This window comes from Lithobates pipiens, unplaced genomic scaffold (genome assembly GCF_037356315.1).
Source record: "Lithobates pipiens isolate NorthernLeopardFrog02 unplaced genomic scaffold, aLitPip1_a1.2 Scaffold_10, whole genome shotgun sequence".
In the NCBI taxonomy this organism is placed as follows: domain Eukaryota; kingdom Metazoa; phylum Chordata; class Amphibia; order Anura; family Ranidae; genus Lithobates; species Lithobates pipiens.
In genome coordinates, this window is record NW_027507686.1 from 70,314,696 (window position 1) to 70,337,067 (window position 22,372).

At 44.6% G+C, this 22,372-nt stretch overlaps 1 protein-coding gene across 2 annotated transcripts in view; it reads right to left on the reverse strand.

Annotated features, from left to right (window-relative positions):
- STX5 (syntaxin 5) overlaps positions 1 to 20,594 on the reverse strand; it is a 35,817-nt gene extending 15,223 nt beyond the window's left edge. The window contains exon 1 of one of the 2 annotated variants that reach the window (XM_077455834.1): positions 20,446 to 20,594. Coding sequence is in view for 1 of the 2 variants with exons in the window: in XM_077455833.1 (XP_077311959.1) it covers positions 20,378 to 20,432 (55 nt within the window). In the remaining variant the exon portion in view is untranslated. Of the gene's footprint in view, positions 1 to 20,377 lie in introns of both variants that reach the window. The other variant, XM_077455833.1, reaches the window with a different exon arrangement.
- Between the last annotated feature and the right edge of the window lie 1,778 nt (positions 20,595 to 22,372).

Consider the following 22,372-nt stretch of genomic DNA (forward strand, 5'->3'; position numbering starts at 1 on the left):
TATGTTGCTTTATATGCACTTGTTTCAATAAAGATCTTATTTTTTCAAGATGAAATTATAAGTTCATTAAATAACAACATCAGTATTGAACCAGGTGTACGTCTCAAACATCGCAGACATTTTCTATACATTGCACATCTAATTCATATCAAAGGTGTTCTATTGGGTTGAGGTCAGGACTCTGTAGGCCAGTCAAGTTTCTCCACCCCAAACTCGCTCATCCATGTCTTTATGAAGTGGGGGTAGGAGACTGCTACAGTACAATGCCATTCCACAAAGCAGGCAAGTATAACATATATTTATTGGGGGCCTCTGCCTGTGGGAATCATGCTTGTAACACTCAGTCTTGCAATGCCTCATGGGACATGTAGTTTCGCAACAGCTGGAGGGCCGCGAGTTTGAGATCCCTGCCTTAAAACAATGGGAAAGGTCACATCTACAGCTGCATGTAATCAGCAACTTTTTAACCACTTCCTATCCAGACCAATTCTGACATTTCTCTCCTACATGTAAAATTAATTATTTTTTTGCTAGAAAACTACATAAAACCCCAAAAAACATTATATATATATATATATATATATATATATATATATTTTTTTTTTTTTTTTTTTTTAGCGAAGACCCCAGAGAATACAGTGGTGGTCATTGCAACTTTATCTCGCACGGTATTTGAGCAGCAATTTTTGAACACTTTTTTGGGACAACTGTTTAAAAAATAATTTTTTTTTTTTTTTTTAAACATTAAAGTTAGCCCAATTCTTTTGATGAGTAAATAGATACCCAACACGTCACACTTATAAATTGCACACGCTCGTGGAATGGCGCCAAACTTTGGTACGTAACAATCCCCATAGGGGACGCTTTAATATGTTTTACTGGTTAGATGTTTTAATTTACAGAGGAGGTCTAGAATTACTGCTCTCGCTCCAACATTTGCGGTGATACCTCACGTGTGGTTTGAACACCATTTCACGTGTATACGTTTGCTTCTGTGTGCGAGCACACGGGCACTTTAAAAAAAAAATAAAAAAAAATTACAAAATTATTGTTATTTTTATTTTTTTAGTTTGACACTTAAAAAAATAAAATAAAAATTTTGATCACTTTTATTCCTATTACAAGGAATGTAAACATCCCTTGTAATAGGAATATGACATGATCGGTCTTCTTTACAGTGAGATATGGGGTCAATAAGACCCCACATCTCACCTCTAGGCTGGGAAGCCTGAAATCAAAACATTTTTTTTTTCAAAATTAACGATCTCAGCTTCCCAGCCGAGGAGCCACCATTCGTTTGAATGCAGAGTCCAGGTGTGACGTCATAACATTGCGCCTGGCCGATCATAGACTCCAGTGACCATCTGGTCTGCCGGAAATCTCTATGATCACCATCTAGGGCCGGTGGATCCTGTCTGCAACGAACCATCGGTAAAAGCACTGGAGGGTGGCGGGAGTCAGGGCATTCCCTCTCGCCGCCCGTAAGATTGATCAATCGATGGAACAGCCGCTATGATCATTCTTATGGTGTAGGGAATCGCCGGAACTAAAAGATGATATCTGACTGATGTCTGTAGCTGCAGGCATCATTCAGATATACCCCCGCAAAGTCAAGGATGTCACTTGGGCGGGGAAAAAAAAAACCTGCAAGACAAAGGCATTATGAGCTAATATGCATCACATACTAGCTCATTATGAAATACTTACCTTAGAACAATGGCCTGGATCGTCATCGGCCCTCCAAGTACAGCGTGGACATCTTCCACCGGAGTTACATCCGGGTTCGCTGCTCCAGAGCTGTGATTGGCCATAGCCACGATGAAGTCCCTCCCACGCATGCACGTGGGAGCCACCTGTCACGACGCAACTCCTGAAGAAACTGCACCAGCGACACACGCACGCACACAGTGAGTACACCCCTCACATTTTTGTAAATATATTATAACTTTTCATGTGACAACACTGAATAAATGACACTTTACTACAATGTAAAGTAGTGAGTGCACAGCTTGTATAACAGTGTTAATTTGCTGCCCCTTCAAAATAACTCAACACAGAGCCATTAATGTCTAAATTGCTGGCAACAGTGAGTACACCCCTAAGTGAAAATGTTCAAATTGGGCCCAATTAGCCATTTTCTCTCCCCGGTGTCATGTGACTCGTAAGTGTTACAAGGTCTCAGGTGTGAATGGGGAGCAGGTGTGTTAAATTTGGTGTTATCACTCTCACACCAGTCACTGGAAGTTCAATATGGCACCTCATGGCAAAGAACTCTCTGAGGATCTAAAAAAAAAAAAAAAATTGTTGCTCTACATAAAGATGGCCTAGGCTATAAAAAGTTTGCCAGGACCCTGAAAATGAGCTTCAGCATGGTGGCCAAGACCATACAGTGGTTTAACAGGACAGGTTCCACTCAGAATAGGCCTCACCATGGTTGACCAAAGAAGTTAAGTGCACATGCTCAGCGTGATATCCAGGGGGAAATAGACATATGAGTGTCGCCAGCATTGCTGTAGAGGTTGAAGGGGTGGGGTTTGATGCACACTGCATCAAACCGGTAAATCGGTTTCCATGGTTGTCATCCCAGAAGCCTCTTCCAAACATGATGCACAAGAAAACATGCAAAACAGTTTGCTGAAGACAAGCAGACTAAGGACATGGATTACTGGAACCATGTCCTGTGGTCTAATGAGACCAATATAAATGTATTTGGTTCAGATGGTGTAAAGTGTGTGTGGTGGCAACCAAGTGAGGAGTACAAAGACAAGTGTGTCTTGCCTACAGTAAAGCATGGTGGTGGGAGCATCATGGTCTGAGTGCTGCCAGCACTGGGGAGCTACAGTTCATTGAGGGAACCATAAATGCCAACATGTATGGTAACATACTGAAGCAGAGCATGATCCCCTCCCTTTGGAGACTGGGCCGCAGGACAGTATTCCAACATGATAATGACCCCAAACATCTCCAAAATGACACTGCCTTGTTGAAGAAGCTGAGGGTTAATGGACTGGCCAAGCATGTGTCCAGACCTAAACCCCATCGAGCACCCGTGGGGCATCCTCAAACGCATGGTGGAGGAGCACAAGGTCTCTAACATCCACCAGCTCCGTGATGTGGTCATGGAGGAGTGGAAGAGGACTCAAGTTGCAACCTGTGAAGCTCTGGGGAACTCCATGCCCAAGAGGGCTAAGGGAGTGCTGGAAAAAGTACCAGTTACTTACCGGTAACTGTCTTTCTGGGAAATCTTCCAGGACGGCACACCTGAGAGATGAGAGGCTCCTCCCTACAGGAAACACAATCAATCGACAGCTGTTTTAAGTCCCCACCCTTCCCCTTGATCCTCAGTTTGTAGAGAAGTAACTCCTGAACCAGGTTCACAAGGGAAATCATTCCTCATAGGTACTCACCTTCTAGTGTTCTAGAATTTTCCCTCCTCCAACGGGCGGGAAGTAGGCCTGCCGTCCTGGAAGATTTCCCAGAAAGACAGTTACCGGTAAGTAACTGGTACTTTTCTCAAGTCATCTTCCAGGACGGCACACCTGAGAGGATAAACAAGTACCTCAGGCCTACCTTAGGGTGGGGCCACTGCAAAACCCTCTTGGCGAACATTGGCTCTGCAGTGAGCTTTACCTCCACTCCATACGCTCATATGCTTGATGAAGGCATCTTAGCTGGATCATGCGGCTGATCTGCAGGTCTGCTCCACAGATGTTCCTGCCTTTTCCGCTTCAGATGCAGTATCTAGGTGAAATGGGCTCTTAAAAATGGAATCAGAAAACATGTTAAACTTGTAGGTTAGCAATGTTGCCTATCTCACACATCTAACAACCATGGCCTATTATGCCTGTAGGTGCTACTTAGAACCACTAAAAAGATAAATAAGAGACCTGTGTAAGACAAGGACACTACATTAATCAATAAGAGGGCCTGTCTTAACACTATCCTGTTGAGGGAAATAAAACTGCTTCCTTTTTATCTTTATGTCAGCAAAAGACTAAAGGGAAGCCTACTTAAGGGAAATAGATTAACAGAAGCTTGAACCCTGGGTTTAAGGCACGCCCAATCTATGTCCTTACTTACGCCCGAGAGCCTTCTTCAGGAGATTAAAGTCCCTAGCAGGAGTAGACTACCCATATTGCTATGTCTAGTTTTGCTAAAAGGGCAAAATGAAGGCCATGCACCAAGCCGAAACCTATTCGATCGGGTATACATCTTTATACTTCATCCTCAGGCCCTAATACTCCTCTGAACAGAGCTCTCCAAGTTCTTACTAAAAGGGGGATTCATTATCCCCTTCCTCCAGTGTCCCATAACCCTACAGGGCTTCAACCCTAGGAAATGGTTCTGGCATCCCTGAATGCAAGTGGTCAAGGTTTTCTGACATGTGGCAGCTGCAGCCCGAACTCCTGGCCCCTCCATGGAAAAGAAGGCTGAAATACAAAAAGGTGATACATGCATTATTAATATCACAAATAAAATGATCATAGATTGTGGGCACGGCACAATAGATTTAGACAGAAAGGACACAAGCATAGACAACAATGTTGTGTGCCTGAGTGTGACTATCTAAACCAATATATCAAATATGGGAAGAGACCCAAATCTGAACCTCAATGTTGACAAACAGTCCTCATAGTCTGGTTTTCTGATGTGCTGCCAAGACGTAAAAACATTAAGACTCAAGCAAACCCTAAATGCTGCGTATTTCTTTAGTGCAGCTAGCTAGGTCATAACTGATATATAAATACGGAAAGGACAGGAACCCCCTTTACTGTTGTGCTTTACCTATGTACAGCAAAACAAGGCTATAAAGACAGAAAGACCCAAACTTCTATGTTGTGTATTTCTGACAAACCACCACAGTTATAAGATTAATATGAACACCAACTCCCGTGTTGTGCATTTCTGCTATGCCACAGGGAAAAAATATGGAACACAAGACATTCCTTTCTGTCATGCACTTCTGTAGTGTAGTTCAGATAGAACCAACACTGAGAAAGGACACAAGCAACCTGCAGCATTGTGTTTTTCTGAAACAGAAAGCACCAACAAGCTTCAATCTTGAGTATTTCTGCTGTGCAACAACATAAAAGCAGAAACTGAGGAAAAAGACAGACAACCTTTACAGCTGCAATCTTTCTGGTCTGCTGCAAAATAAAACAATAACGTCATGATGAGTATTCCTGCTGTGTAGCAAAACCTCAATCAGAAGGGACAGATAATTTTAGGGTTCCCACACCCGTGCGACCCAACCTGCGACTTGGGACTGCAAGACGCATGAGAAGTCATATACTATGGCTTCCAATGGGTACCATTTGTGTCTGTGCGACACCAGCAGTCCCTGATTCCTGGATCCACAGACCTCAAGATTACACAGGTCGCAGGGAAAAAAAAAACAAATAGCAATTTTCAGGTCGAACAAGTAAGGGGTCCCCAATGCTGTGACTCCCTGGAGGATTGCAGCCAACAAACCCCTGCTGTGTATCCCTAAGATGCAGAAAGGTAGATCCATGAGAAACACTGCTCACTGCTGTGCCTGATATACAAACGATAAGGCAGTAAATATAGGACATACAGGACACAAACATTCAATCTTTGTGTATGTCTGATGTGTAGTAATATACCAATACTGAGCAGAGAGGCCACCATCCTCAATGTGTCTCTCAGCTGAGCAGCAAAAACAAAATCAGAAAAAGACAAGCAACCTTCACTGCTGTGTCCTTTCTGATATGCAGCCAATAAGGCAGTATATGCAAGACATAAAAGGACAGACAACCTTCAATCTTGTATATGTCTGATGTGCAACAATATAACAATTCTGAATAGAGATAGCACATCCATATTGAAGCGATTTGGCCTTGCGACTCAACATGTCAAATCGCATGGCTAAAATCAGCACAACACCACTTTGTGGTGCTACATGGATTACCAAAGGCAGTATATGTACTACACCTGGCAGGGGTTCAATTTGTATTTCTACTATGTAGCCCAACAAATTCGAACCATCAATTTTCACTGCTGCCTTTCTGATAAGGCAGTAATACAGGACACAAAAACCTCACAGACCTTAATGCTGTATAAATCTGATGTGCAACAATAAAACACTATGAATAGAGATAGCACATCCATATTGAAATGATTTGTCATGCGACTCAACATGTCAAATCGCATGTTTAAACTCGGCAGCCATTGCTGTTAATAGCACTGTCTGAATCAGCACAGCGCCACGCAAATCAGGACCATCAGACTTCACTGCTGCCTTTCTGATAAGTAACCAACAAGGCAGTAAAACAGGACACAAAGCCCCACAGACAGACCTCAATCTTGTGTATGTCTGATGTGCAGCAATATAACCATTGAGCAGAGATGTCACCTGACTCAACGATGTGCATTTCTGCTGTGCAACACAAAACCAGAAAGTACAGACCACCTTCACTGTTGTATTTTTCTGATCTGTAGCCAAACAAAGCAGTACCTTTAGTATATAAAGGACAGAAAACAAGCTTCAGTGCAGTGCACTTCTGATGTACAGCAATATAGCCCTTATTAAGCAGAGATGTCACAAATCTCAATGTGTATTTCTGCTGTGCCACAAAAACATCCCAGCAAGCACAAACCTTCACTACTGAGGTCTACTGGTGTGCAGCCAATGAGGAGTCATGGTCTATCCCTTTATGAAATAACCAACAGGCAATTTATTTCATAGGCATAGCCTGGGCTGTAGATACTAAACCTTCACCACCAGAGAAGGAACAGATCCTAAAATGGTTGGACACCCTACTATTAGTAGTAGTTGTTGTTGTCCTACCTTACCTCCATAGACTGAGCAAACGCTAGCCAGCACATATCCAGGTGGTGCTGATTAGCAACTAAAGTCTTAATGAGCCCAGCCCTAGAGACTAATTTAAGACCTCTCTAGAAGAGGTGGTTACCAGTTTAGCCTGGGAGGTAAATAGCTATTTGCAGGCTTCAAACAATCAATTATGTAGCTCTTGCATAGGTTTGCACAGAAAATCCTCAATTAAAAGGATGTAGGGAGCGATCTATGGTGAATCGCCTTTAGATCTGCCACTGAGTGGATTGTAGCCCAAACCAATAAAAAAAGTTTCTTCTTACCTCCTACACTATAATATAAACACAGTGTAAAGGTGGAGTGGGAGGTTGGAGCTTATGAAAGTTAACTATAGCAGGCAACCTCCAAAAGGAGGATCTGTGACAAGGGAACCCCTACTGTGCCACACAGTAGCTTGGTCTCTGCCCATCCTTGAATTTTAGGTCAGCTTTTAAACATTGTGAAGCAACTTCAGATTCCTAGCAGCTGGGCTAATAGGGCCGGTAACCTAGTGCACCTGCTGACCAGGGGAGCTTCTGAATCCACCAACCACTGCCCAATTAATAACCTGTTCAGTGGTATACCTGGCCTGTAAGTAACTTTGTATCTACCAGGTCCCCTCTGTATGCTATATTCATCCCTACTAAATGTACCACAACTGGGCATGTAGGGAGAGGCTGGCAACCTACTGCTGCGATAACCACAGTGTCTCTGCTGTAAGAGGGAGCTGTGGCTGGTGGTTTTAGCAGTGGCGTCTGCGCTATTTGTATCCCGACCCCAGGTTCTGCACTGCACCAGTCAGTATATTATACACGGGGAAGGGGGAGCAATGGCCTACCTACCTCTTTCTCATCTGAGGTGGTTTAGGCACACTCGTTCCTCTGCACCACCTGTCCACCATACAGCTTCTCTGATGTAAGAGGGGCTGCAGCTGGTGTTTTTAGCAGAAGCTTAAGGGCTATTTGAATCCAGACCCCAGGTGAGATCTCAAATGCCTAGAAACCCTCTGGCTGGAATTGGGGATTTTGCAGCTAAATTCCCATGGCAAAAGGAAAGTAAAGTACTCACCGTTGTCGTCTTCCTCTTTTTGCCACAGCCAGCGGGCTTGCTTTTCCATCCTTATGGTCCACACGCAAGGAGGATAGCCGCCAAAGTGCTCCCCCCCCCCCAACTGCTGTCCCCATAGGGAGGTGCCAGGTTAGGCTGTGTCCTGCACTGTACCAGTCAGTCTATATACATGGGGGGGGGGGGCAATGCCTTCCATTCCTCATTCCCATCTTCATATCTGAGGTGGTTAAGGCAGACATCCACCGTAGTAAACTGGTGCCTCCTCGCTCTAGAGAAAGGAGGATGTGGGCGCCTGCTCCTACTGACTCTCAGCCTTCCCTCCTGGGTAAGAACGCCGCTGCCATTTTCCCGAAGTTTGAAAATGACGCAGGTGCTTGTTGCCACGCCCTCTCCGGCAGCCCACGCGAGCTACCGGGGACCCAGGAGTCGGGGACAAGCCCCCTGGAAAGAACCGATGGCCAGCACCCCCGTCTGAACAGCCACCTGTACAGGTAAGGAGGGGGAGACAGGATAATGGCCCCTGAAGTTCTGGGTACACCACTGTACCCAGGGTCCTTCAGCTCTCAGGGGGGCTCTTCCAATTTCTGCTGCCCGCCCTGAGGAAAAGATAGGGGAACCCCCCAGGAAGGACAAGAATATCCTACCAGACCCAGAGGCTTCCCAGGCTTGTGGTCCGGCTCCCAGGGGGAGACCACCAGCCCCAGGCTTCGCGTCATTTGGAAAAAAACAAACAGTTTCGCTGTGTAGGGAGAAACACAATCAAAAAACTGAGGATCAAGGGGAAGGGTGGGGACTTAAAACAGCTGTCGATTGATTGTGTTTCCTGTAGGGAGGAGCCTCTCATCTCTCAGGTGTGCCGTCCTGGAAGATGACTTGAGAAATATAGACATTTTGGGCTGAATTTGGACTTAGGGGTATACTCACTTTTGTTGCCAGCAATTTATACATTAATGGCTGTGTTGAGTTATTTTGAGGGAACATCAAATTAACACCGTTCTACAAGCTGTACACTCACCACTTTACATTGTAGCAAAGTAATGTCTTCAGTATCGTCACAGGAAAAAGGTATACTAAAATATTGAGGGGTGCACTCACTATTGTGAGATAGAGATATACACACAGCACTGGGTGAACGTAAACCAAATAATGTGAAACTTTTCATGAATTGCTAATAAGTATGCTTAATAACAATGAACTGTCTTCATGTATTAATTCTAAGGAAAAAATGCTCAAAGCCATAAAGTGCTTACAAATACGATATGAATTACACAAAGTAACAGGAAAAAAATAGCGTCCATGGAGCAATGGTTTCAGATGTGCTCCACTTTAAAATGTTATAATTCTACTCAAATAAGGCAATAAAACGACAAAAATGGTTACATTTTAAAAATTCCAATGTGCTCCATCCGAAATATGCAGTTTTTTTTTTAATCAATAGCGACACCACTGCTTTACTTCCATCTGAAGGAGCAAAGAAAGCTCCAATGTGCTCCACTCGATACTGAACATTCAAATGTTATTTTTTCATTTATTTTATATTGTGGAGGGAGTAATGTTCAGTTTCTGGTAGAGCACATTGGGAAAAAGATTGGGGTTTCAATTTCAAGTTAGAAAAGTGTTTGACAACTAAAGCAGGAGTAAACCCGCTGACTTTTTTTTTTTTTTTTTTTTTTTTACATCTGCAAAGGAAAAGTCATAATGAGATAGTATGCACCGCATACCAGCTCATTATGAAATACCTTAGAAAGAGGCGCCGGCATCTCACTCGGTCCACGCCGAGGGAGCTGACATATTCCCTCCGCATGCCTTTCGGGTATCGTGGCTCCGGCGCTGTGAGTGGCTGGAGCCACGATTTCGTCATACCCGCATGGGAGTTTTCTTCCTGGCAAGGTCCGGCGTCTGCCAGACTTTCAGCTGAGAATCCCCTGTGCGCACATGCCGCTGAAGTCAGCGGCTCATTGCGAGGGGAATATCTCCTAAACCGTACAGGTTTAGGAGACATTCTTTTTACCTACAGGTAAGCCTTATTATAGGCTTACTTGTAGGATAAAGTCAAAAATTTGACTATACAATCGCTTTAAGAAACTGGCCTTTTGAACAGACGTTTGAAATTATAACCACTAAATATTGGGTTCCTTGGTAATACATATGTATACAGTAACTAAAAAGCATCGAAAACAAACATTTAACCAGTTGCCGACCGCCGCACGCCGATGTACGTCGGTACAATGGCACGGGCAGGCATAAGGACATACATGTACGTCCCTTGCCTCCCGCGGGTCGGGGGCCCGATCGGGCCCCCGCCCGGTGCCTGCGGCGGTCGGTATTCGTTCGGGAGCGATCCCGGACGAGGGGACGGCCATTCATTCATGGCCACCCCCTCGCGATCGCTCCCGACGAATAGAAATCCCCGGTGACATCACTTCCTCTCCTGTAATGTAAACACAGGAGAGGAAGTGATGTATTCTCTCCTCCGTGTCGGTATTTTTCGTTCCGACACGGAGGAGAGCGGATCAGTAAGTTGCACCAACACTCTACACACACAGTAGAACATGCCAGGCACACTCACACCCCCCCTTTACCCCCCGATCACCCCCCCAATTACCCCTGCCCCCCAGTCACAGTGACACCAATGTCATTTTTTTTTTTTTTTTTTTTTTTTGCATTGGTGTCATTTGTGACTGTAATAACTGTTAGGGCAGTTAGAGTTAGCCCCCTTTAGTTCTAATGTACCCCCCTAACCCCCCCAATAAAGGTTTAACCCCGTGATCACCCCCCGTCGCCAGTGTCACTAAGGCTGGGTTCACATTGCAGCGGTTTATGAGAACGAATGTGATTCGCACCGCACTGCAGTGCAAATCACATCCGATCTCTGTGCGATTCGAGTTCAGCCATTCGCCACACCCGCCGCACCCGCCGCAAATTCGCACGGGACCCTTTTTTTGGCCCGCAGCAGAATCGGATCGCATGGGTGTTCACACCATGCGATCCGAGTTTGCAGATCGCACTGCGATATGCGAACTGATCTGGGGGTGTCAGTAACATTTCACTGACACTCCCAGCAGTTCGCATAGGGCAGTGTGAACTGCCGCCGGGAGGCATGCGATGCGGGAACCCGCCGCGCATTCGTGGCGTTCCCGCATCGCTCCAGTGTGAACCCAGCCTAATAAGCGATCGTTTTTCTGATCGCTGTATTAGTGTCACAGGTGACGCTAGTTAGGCAGGTAGGTATTTAGGTTCGCCGCAGCTTTTTATAGCGCCAGGGACCCCCATATACTACCGCATAAAGCCCCCTGATTGCCCCCTAGTTAACCCTTTCACCAGTGATCACCATATAACTGTTACAGGTGACGCTGGTTGGTTAGTTATTTTTTTATAGTTTCAGGGCACCCGCCATTTATTACCTAGTCTCACTAGTGTACCCCTAAATTTAGGGGTGTCTACTTTCCAAAATGGGGTCATTTGGGGGGGGGTTTGTGCCATCTTGGCATTTTATGGCCTTCAAAACTGTAACGCCCTTAGAAAGCCTGAAGGCGGTGCTTGGTTTTCGGGGCCCCGTACGCGGCTAGGCTCCCAAAAAGTCCCACATATGTGGTATCCCCGTACTCAGGAGAAGCAGCAGAATTTATTTTGGGGTGTCATTTCACATATGCCCATGGCATGCGTGAGCAATATATCATTTAGTGACAACTTTGTGAAAAAAAAAAAAAAAAAAAAAAAGTTTGTAATTTTCCCGCAACTTGTGGCAAAATATAAAATATTCCATGGACTCAACATGCCTCTCAGCAAATAGCTTGGGGTGTCTACTTTCTAAAATGGGGTCATTTGTGGGAGTTTTGTGCCATCTTGGCATTTTATGGCCTTCAAAACTGTAATAGGTAGTGAGAAGTGAACTCAAAAATTTACGCCCTTAGAAAGCCTGAAGGCGGTGCTTGGTTTTCGGGGCCCCGTACGCGGCTAGGCTCCCAAAAAGTCCCACATATGTGGTATCCCCGTACTCAGGAGAAGCAGCAGAATTTATTTTGGGGTGTCATTTCACATATGCCCATGGCATGTGTGAGCAATATATCATTTAGTGACAACTTTGTGAAAAAAAAAAAAAGTTTGTAATTTTCCCGCAACTTGTGGCAAAATATAAAATATTCCATGAACTCAACATGCCTCTCAGCAAATAGCTTGGGGTGTCTACTTTCTAAAATGGGGTCATTTGTGGGGGTTTTGTGCCATCTTGGCATTTTATGGCCTTCAAAACTGTAATAGGTAGTGAGAAGTGAACTCAAAAATGTACGCCCTTAGAAAGCCTGAAGGCGGTGCTTGGTTTTCGGGGCCCCGTACGCGGCTAGGCTCCCAAAAAGTCCCACATATGTGGTATCCCCGTACTCAGGAGAAGCAGCAGAATTTATTTTGGGGTGTCATTTCACATACGCCCATAGCATGTGTGAGCAATATATCATTTAGTGACAACTTTGTGTAAAAAAAAAAAAAAAATTTTTTTTTTGTCATTATTCAATCGCTTGAGGCAAAAAAATAAAATATTCAATGGGCTCAACATGCCTCTTATCAATTTCCTTAGGGGGTCTACTTTCCAAAATGGGGTCATTTGGGGGGGTTTTGTACTGCCCTGCCATTTTAGCACCTCAAGAAATGAGATAGGCAGTCGTAAACTAAAAGCTGCGTAAATTCCAGAAAACGTACCTTAGTTTGTAGATGTGACAACTTTTGCGCAAACCAATAAATATACAATTATTGACTTTTTTTTTACCAAAGACATGTGGCTGAATACATTTTGGCCTAAATGTATGACTAAAATTGAGTTTATTGGATTTTTCTAATAACAAAAAGTAGAAAATATCATTTTTTTTCAAAATTTGCGGTCTTTTTACGTTTATATCGCAAAAAATAAAAATCGCAGAGGCAATCAAATACCATCAAAAGAAAGCTCTATTTGTGGGAAGAAAAGGACGCAAATTTTGTTTGGGTACAACATTGCATGACCGCGCAATTACCAGTTAAAGCAGCGCAGTGCCAAAGTGTAAAAAGACCTCTGGTCATTTACCAGCAAAATGGTCCGGTCTGAAAGTGGTTAATGTATTGCCGATTACCAGTCCTTAGATTTGGCAACTACATTCGTTTTATCCTCATCTAAAATGATTCTGCCATTAACAGTCACTGTCCTAAGATAAAAAGGACCAATTTCCTGTATTTATGTCTTGTTTCTCTAGAACAGCAAGTGTTAAAGCCCAAATCGGAGATGGAAAAAAACCAAAAAAACGGTGCAGGCTATTTATTGTTTTTGAGTGGGGGCTAAAAAGGATGTACTACTTAGCCTAACCACTGCTCCAGTGCTGTCCCCCGTCAGTGCTTCTGCCACCTCCTACCCTCGGTGTGCCACCATAGAAAGCCACTTCCTAATGTGGCACGATTGTAAGCCACACTGCCTGTATCTATGGACACAGCCAGGCTCAGCCCCACCCCTCAACTCACTTCACACAGGGTGTGATTAACAGCAGAAGTGAATGGCTCCTGCTGCCGTCTGAGCCAGTGAGGAAAGAAAGACTGCAGGGAAGAAAACACAACCTGCAAGACAGAGGCATAATGAGGTAGTATGCATCGCAGAGTATGGCTGGGCATGCCTGGGTATCAATGAGTATTGCAGAGTATGGCAGGGCATTGGCAGAGCATTGGCAGAGCATTGGCAGCGTATGGAGGGATGGCTGTGACTGCAATTGTCACAGAGCAGCGCTGTGGGCACTACAGATCCAGCCCACAGCGCTGCTTCTATCCGATCTCTCCCCTCCACTGTACAGATCAGTACACAGAGGGGAGAGAGGAACCGGGTTTGTTTACAAGTGATCACATTGTAAACAGCCGCCAGGTGTACAAAGATGGCCGCTGCTCCGGAGCTAGGCCGAAGCCTTTCCTGAACACGAGGCCGCGGAGCGCACCGCAGATCGCGGGGTGTGCCGATCCGAACAGGGTGACCCGTTCACTTAGGGGTACAGTGATTTGAGGTGAGCGGTTTGGCTAGCTGGTGGAGGAATCACTGATTAGGAGATATCACATGAATGTCTATGAACACCCTTATCACCACTAAGGAGATCTTATCTGTCAACTTTTATACCAAAGGGGACTTTAACATTTTATGCTATGAGCAATCTGTTATTTTGTTTCTGTATATATTCTTAGCGCTGCGCTGTTATTTACCTTTTAAATATTGCTGTTCACAAGTGCAAACCATCCAACTCGAAGGAGCTGAGCAGTTTTGTACGGAGGAATGGGCAAAAATCCCAGTGGTAAGATGTGGCAAGCTCATAGAGAGTTATCTAAAGTGACTTGGAGCTGTGACAGCTGCAAAAGGTGGCTCTACAAAGTATTGACTTTAGTTGCGCAAATAGTTATGCACATTGACTTTTTCTGTTATTTTGTCCTATTTGTTGCTTCACAAACAAAAAACAAAAAACCATCTTCAAAGTTGTGGGCATGTTCTGTAAATTAAATGATGCAAATCCCCAAACAATCTATGTTACTTCCGGGTTGTGAGGCAACAAAACACAAAGAATGGGAAGGGGGTGAATACTTTTGCAAGGCACTGTATACAGTATATTGTACATTCGCATTAGTTCCTTACCCTCAAGGAACTAACAATCTAAGGCAGGGGTGTCAAACTAAATTGTATTGTGTGCCACATCAGCAGTATGGTTTCCCTCAAAAGGCAGGTTGTAGATGGGGTGATCTATGTACACAGCGTGGAGTTCAGGAGTGCGCTACATACAGAGTGCAGAGTTCAGGGGTGCAAGATACACTGTGTGCTACCCCAAACCCCTCTCCCCTACCTGGCCTAGCTCTAGTACCTCCCTGTGCAGGTGGCTCTGCCTCGCAGGGGAGATCGTTCCCTTTCAGGTTTTGGATATCTGTCCCTGCCATGCGTGCAGACTGTCAGTTCCAGAAACCCCCGAGAGCAAATCTGTCCCATGTAAATACAGAAAGATATTTTGTTTACAAGTGACAGCGGGGAGAGCCGGTAGTGGCAGAATGGAGTTCTGCCATGTTCCAGCTGCAAAACTGGGTGCAAGAGCCACAGGACAAAGCCTGGAGGCCTTGTGTTGTGATCCAAGTACCCTAACTCACATTCATACATACACATACTAGGGCCAGTTTAGACAGGAGCCAATTAACCTACCTGCATGTCTTTGGAATGTGGAAGGAAACCCACACAGGCACAGGGAGAACATGCAAACTCCAGGCAGGTAGTGTCCTGTTTGTGATTATTTTTATTTTTTATTTTGCCTGTATGTGTCCTTCAAAAAACAAGACTGAATGTTCCTTTGCCAGCTTAAAGCGGAGGTCCACCCTAAAGTGGACCTTCCGCTCATTGGAATCCTCCCCCCCTCCGGCGCCACAATTGGCACCTTTCAGGGGGGAGGGGGCAGGTACCTGTACAGTACAGGTATCTGCACCCACTTCCAGCATAGATTCTGCAGAAGGTACGCCCCTTTCCGCAGAATCTACGCCCCTTTCCGAAAGTCCCCCGCTTCCTGCTGGGAAACACACGGATCCCAGAGACAGCGGGGACCATCCTTATTGCGCAGCGCGACTCGCGCACGCGCATTAGGGAACCGGGAAATGAAGTCGAAAGGCTCCACTTCCTGATTCCCATACCCAAGATGGTGGCGGCAGCACCCGAGAGACGATCGAGAGATCGGCTTCGGGTGCCGAAATCGCGGGCGTGCTGGGCGGGTAAGTGTCATTATTTTAAAAGTCAGCAGCTGCAGTATCTGTAGCTGCTGGCTTTAAAAAAAAAAAAAAAAAAAAAAAAAAAAAAAACACGGCGGAACTCCCGACCGACACCCGCTTTAATTTGTACACTGAACTAATAAATAAGATGAGAAGAAGAAGGGGGCGCTGTGATTGGCCTGATGAAAGAGCGCGGTCGTCTCTCCACCTCGAGCCGAACGCTCAGGAAACGCGTCGCCCGCCGTGACGTCACAACCCCGCGACCCGCGTGTCACCGCTAACCAAGCCTCGCTTTGGAAACACATCCTCTGCGTCCACCAAGCCGCCATTTTTTAACAACAAACTCGTGGTAACGCCAGGAGAGGACAACATGACACCCACGGACCGGATCCTATGTGACGGACGAATCAGATAAAAAAACGCCCCCCTTGTATTCTACATGCCTTTTTATGCCTTGGAAAATGTGAGTGCATCATCTGTTTGTTTTACCTGTGAATAAATTGCCTTTTAAAAATCTACACCCAGAGGCACCCCCTTCTTCTTTTTTCCTGCAACAGTCTAGGAGCCTGGTTTCAGCTCCCTGTGGTGGCAGCCCTGCATTCCAAAGTCCCACTCAAAGAACGAAAGACACTTTCACGGGACTTGAGAACTAAAAGTTCTCATTCATATTATTGTCCAATATAACTTTATACAGACAGCCCTCTGGAGTATATTATTTTCTGATCTTTTGCGCCTCTACTTGTCGTGTAATAAATAAGATGAAACTGTGCTCACTTCAAATCAACCAAACAGGTACTAGCCAAAAACCCAAATTCTTAGTTTTTTTCCTGCAAGCTACTGGCGATTCAGGTTTTTATCATCCTTCACTTTGCTAAATGAACAGCCTCTGTTCTTTCAGTAAATTAACCCCACTGGTTTAACAAAAGCTAGCAGCTGTGTAGTGTGTAAATCTAGCAGACTGAATATAGATTTGAATGTTGCTAATCTGACATGTCATAACTGATAAAAACCTGACTGGCTGATTCACCCCAATACATTTTCTAGCAGGGGATAGAATGATACAGTGATACTGAAGATGCAGCCATATACCATCATTTCACAGCCAAAACACATGAGGTCATCAAGGTTTATAAAGGAGAATGGCAAGTTAAGCAGCATTATAAAATTCCAATAAGGGGAACACCGACTCCCAAAATACAGAACAGAGCAGTCAACAGTATCCTCCCCCCAAAAAAAAAGAAAAAAAAGAGAACTACCATGACTTCCACTATGTCAGCAGTAACTGCATGGAAATACATTCATTTGGCAGGGCACTGTCACTTGTGGCCCCTCACGATGCCAATGGTAGAGTAATACATATGTTGTGCCTTCATCAACAGCATACGTAGTCCACTTGTGAATTTTATGTTGCTGCTCAAATATCATATTCCAGTGCAACAACTGTATGCACCACACAACACTGTTCTACTCTACACAAAGGAATCTCTGACAATATTCCCTCAGAGATTGTTGCTCATTAAAAAGTGTATTCAAACCACATTTTTCAAAAATTTGTATAAAGAAGGGAAGGGTTAGAGAACCCCCATCTGTTTTTTTATTGCTGTCTGTGTCCCCACTGGCGACTTCACCCTCTATTTTTTCTATTGACCATTGTTCAAGACACTGAAAGGCAGAAAATAAAAGTTTTGAGTTGTCACCAGAACAGAGATAGTGGGGAAATCTTCCTATGTGGACACAAGTTCCAGAAACTGCCTAAGAGGATATTTCCCTAATTTACCAGGCAGTTCTTTTTATCGCTTGTTTCATTCTCAAGACTGAAAGCAAAAGAAAATCTCCCCATTGAAAAACAAGCAAAAAAAAACATTTTAGCCTTATTTATCTTTATCCCCTGTAAAGTAGATCTAACTCCTCTGCAACCGATTTCTGTAATAAAAAAAATCCCTAACACAAAGCCCCTTTTTACTAAAGTAGTTGTAAACTTTCAGAACAAAAAAAAAAAACAACCTGCAAGACAAAGGCATAATGAGTTAGTATGCATACTAGCTCATTATGAAAATACCCTAGAACGAAGCTGTTGCAGCCGTCCTCGTATACCGCTGTGCCCGGTGACATGTCTCCCGGAGTTATTTCCGGGTTCGCGGGCTCCGGTGCTGTGATTGGCAGCAGCCGCAATGATGTCTGGAGCTACCGGTAACAGCACAGCTACTGAAGAAGCGGCAAGAGGGAGACGTTTCTTCAGTGCGCATGCGTCGGTGACGTTAGCGCATGCGGATACAGAAAATATCTCCTAAACTGTGCAAGTTTAGGAGATAATCACAGTACCTACAGGTAAGCCTTATAAAGTTTACAACCTCTTTAAAGTGTAACTAAACTCAATGATTTGCTTCCCAAAATAGTTACATTTAAAACAAGCCTCCAATGATCACAGTACAGTTACTAGTGTGTCTAGGTGAGCTCTAAAGTGTCAAGCCATTATGTGGCACCCGCCCATCCTAAAGCCCCGTACACACGATCAGAAAATTGTCGAAGACAGGTATACTGTCCCCCCTCCCCTCTGAAAGGTGCCAGTTGTGGCACCAGAAAGGGGGGGGGGGGGGTAAACAAATGAGCGAAAGTTCCACTTTTGGGTGGAACTCCGCTTTAAGTATTGATTTGTATTGTACCTGTACTCTGCCTTCATGTTGTAAAGTTCTGCGCAAACTGTTGGCGCTATATAAATCCTGTATAACAATATTAAATAACCGTGGAGGTGGAGAGTATATTAGGTTGGTCAGGGCACAGAAGCAAAAAGAATAAATGTCCTTCCACAAGGGTGTTCCGCTTGTCTGTTTTCAGATGGAAAAGTACAGCAATTCATTCCAATGATTGATCATCTGTTTACATCTGCCTATATCTGTGTCCGTTCAGGTCTGTTCCCTTGTTTGTAAAGGAACAAGGCTGCGTCGTTTTCCATTTAGATGTCTGAACAGATGTAAGCCCTTTTTGGACTAGAAACCTTTTTTTGGTTTATACTTTTGCCACCTAAGATTAGTTTCTTCAAAAAAAATAAAAATTTATGAAAAACGGGACTGACGACAGATGTGTAAACTGAAGCAACCTAAATCAGTATTCATCAGTTTTTTCTTAGCAAAAGATGTGACAAATGATGCCCGTGTAAAGGGACCACTTATAAACTAAATAGGCAAGGTGTATAAAACACCAACCCCCTGATAACTCGCTAGTTCTCTACAACTGCTCCTTTCACGGCTTCAGCTGGCAATGCTGCTTCCAGATATGAGGGATCATGTGATCTCCTCTCATGTGACAGAGTTGGGGTCTAGCATGCTGACAGATCAGCAGCATCTTTGCTCTCTTATGCCGCGTACACACCATCAAATTGTCCGTCAGACTTTGTCCGGCAAACAATCCACCAGACTTTCTAACGAACGGACTTGGCCACACACGGACACTCCGAAAGTCGGCGATTTCTAACGCGATGACGTACAGCACATACGACGTGACTAGAAAAGGGAAGTTCAATAGCCAGTAGCTTCCTTCTCATACTTGCTTCTGAGCATGCGTCATTCTTAGTCCGCCGGACTAGCACACTAACGAACGGATTGTCCGCTGAAAGCCAAGTCCGGCGGACAAATTTTGCGTCAAAACTACTTTCTAAGTCCGCCGGACTATACGATGAAAGAGTCCACTGGAGCCCAGACACGATCGAATTGTCCGGCGGACTATTACCTTGGGGAGATGCAGACTAGAATACTGCAATCACTGAGCAGCAAATGATATCACCTGTCATGTATTTCAGTTATCTTGCAAACCTGGCCTGTTAGTGGGCCCTGAGGACAGGGTTGATGACCACTGTTCTAAATAAGGTCTAAGGGTGTCTTCACACTGCCCGCTGTGCTCTGGCCACATGCGGCGCTGTGTACTGCCAGTTTTGGTGCAGTTTAACTGCGTTCACCACAGAGTTCTATCCGGTCCAACAGTTCGGTGCGTTTGAAAGTACGTCAACGGTCCTGCATTCTGTGCCTTTGCTGCGATTTCCCAAAAACGCACCAAAACTGTGAGACCGCATAGAAGTCTATAGTGGCAAAGTGCAAATACACAGCGCTACGGCCAAAGAGAAACAAGGCAGTGGGAAGCCATCCTAAAGATCCATACTGATAATTAAAAATCTGTATAGAGGAACCAGGACACCTTCCACCTGCTGGTGACCCCTCTAATGATAACTAAAGATCTGTATAGAGGAACCAGGACACCTTCCAGTGACCCCTCTATTGATAACTAAAGGTCTGTATAGCGAAACCAGGACCACCTTCCACCTGCTGGTGACCTCTCTAATGATAACTAAAGATCTGTATAGTAGAGGAACCAGGACACCTTCCTCCTGCTGGTGACCCCAGTTTCACAGAGAGTACAAACATTCCATGTGGTCACTATGAGGCCGGTAACCGCTTGTAATGGGCACTGCCAGGCTGTTCTCCACAATGACAGGCAGGGTATGTGGGGGAGGTGAGGGGACATTCCTCCTAGACATTCCTAGAATGAAGCTGATGATATACACTGTGGTTGGGGGAGGGAGGGGGGTTACTAATAGCACAACAACAAGTAGGAGCACTGCAGTCATTCGTGTGGAGTGACCACTGCTGACATCATAACACAAAGCCCTCCGAAGTGTCTCTGCCCACTCCAGGTAATGACGTCACCAGCCTGTATAACAACGACCCCTCCGTTTCCTCAGAGACCACACACCATGTCCATACGGGGTACGCGCTCCTCGCCACAAGTAACCAGCCCGGTCTTCCATTACCGACACTTACTGTCCTTTCTGATCTGTCACAAATCCCTCCTGCTTCACCGGCCGCCTTTGCAATCCTCGTCCGTGCCGGGGGTTTCGCTGACGTCAGCGCCACGTACTCACGCGTCACTGGCTCCTAAGCGGCTGGCGGCGCATGGTGATGACGTGTTGTTGAGGCGCTCGTATGACAACTCGGAAGTGGGCAGAGACAAACTGAGGTGATGAGAAAATCAGGTCTGTTTACTAAAGACCGGTGGAGCGTCTTACAATGAAGTTTTTATTATTATCTATAATTTTTATGGCAGATAATCTTCTACATGGAGGCTGCCATTAGTGAGTACTCACTGATCAGTGGCAGGCTGACACGGCGATACTCTTTCTCAGTACTTTGAACTACTGACCCTGAACATGATTCACAGCTCCGAACTGTCCCTGATTTTGAGGGACTGTCCCTGATTTAGAACAATGTCCCTCCTCATTTCTCCCTCATTTTGGTCTGATCTACAAAGTTGTGTATAAAATGCACTGTTTAAATATCAAAAAATGTTTCCCAGCACTAAACCTTTCATCCAATTTCTAAATTGCTGTATTTGTAAATTCCCAAAGCCAATATAAAGGAATAGTAGTGGGAAACAAAGTACTTGTGGGTTTAACTAAACTTTTTTTGTACAGTTCTTTAAGAGGGCGCGGCAGGGGGTGTATCCTATGCCTGCATACTTTTGCTAATAGGCATCCCTCATTCCCATTTTAAAAAGTTGGGAGGTATGCATGATTTTTTATGCCCTCATACCTACTGAAGATCAGGGTATTGAAGGCAGCGAGTGACCATAACAGCCAGTCAGCTTGCATTTTTAGATGAGCAATTGAAATTTCCATATTCCTCTTGTGCCAAGTTTACTTTAGCGTATACTAAAATCGGAACGATACAGAGAAGACTGGATAGGTTTTATAGCAGAAAGTAAAAAATAATGTTTTATTTGTCAGTCTTTTTTTGTTTCTAGTGCAAAAAATAAAAACCACAGAAGTGATCTAATACCACCAAAAGAAAGCTCTATTTGTGGGATAAAAAGGACATACATTTTATTTGGGTACAGCGTTGCATGGCCGCACAATTGTCAGTTAAATTAACACAATGCCGTATCACAAAAAATGGTCTGGTCATGAAGGTGATAAACCTTCCGGGGCTGAAGTGGAAAAAATTTTCATGAAGACTTCTACCTGGTACAGTAGAGGATGTCAAGCCACCTGTGGCCAGTCTTGCCACAAAGCCCTGAGCAAACCTCTTGTCTTTTTTTTAAAATTTTTAGTAAGATAAAAAAAACAACACACAGATAAGTTTGTGTTGCGTCATCCCCCAGTACTGTGACTGACATCTGATTTCTTTATCTCATGAACGAGCATGAGAGAAGATAGAGTGTTACAATTCCAGCTTCACATCTCTCCTTTTTTCTTATCCAGCTCTCTCTGGATTGGCTGCTCCACACCTCAGCATGACTGAGCATGCCGATATCATTTGGTGCCTTTCCTGTGTTTTGATTGGATGTTACTTATCATGGGGCGTGATTCTCAAAATCAACAGATCAGTGTGACTGAGGAGGAGTTCCATGGTGTAGTCCGCTCCCAGAGCCAGCAGAAAGAGTAGGAGAGTGTACAGGTGGGCGGGAAGTCCTGTGACATTACAACTCTGCCCACTGAGATCCAGCAAAGAGACCCACCCACCAGTGTTGCCAACCTACCAGATTGAAATTTACTGGCACAGCAAAGTTTTTACTGGCATTTCCAAAACAAAAAATACAGTTTTAAGTGCAAATTACAGTATTTAGGCTACAAACAAATATAATATGCAATTAGCAATGTGATTTAAGGTAGATAATAAGTCAAAAATCATAATTCTTATTTTATTTTCAATATAGTCATTAAGTAACTCAGGAACAGGACTCGGGAGGGCA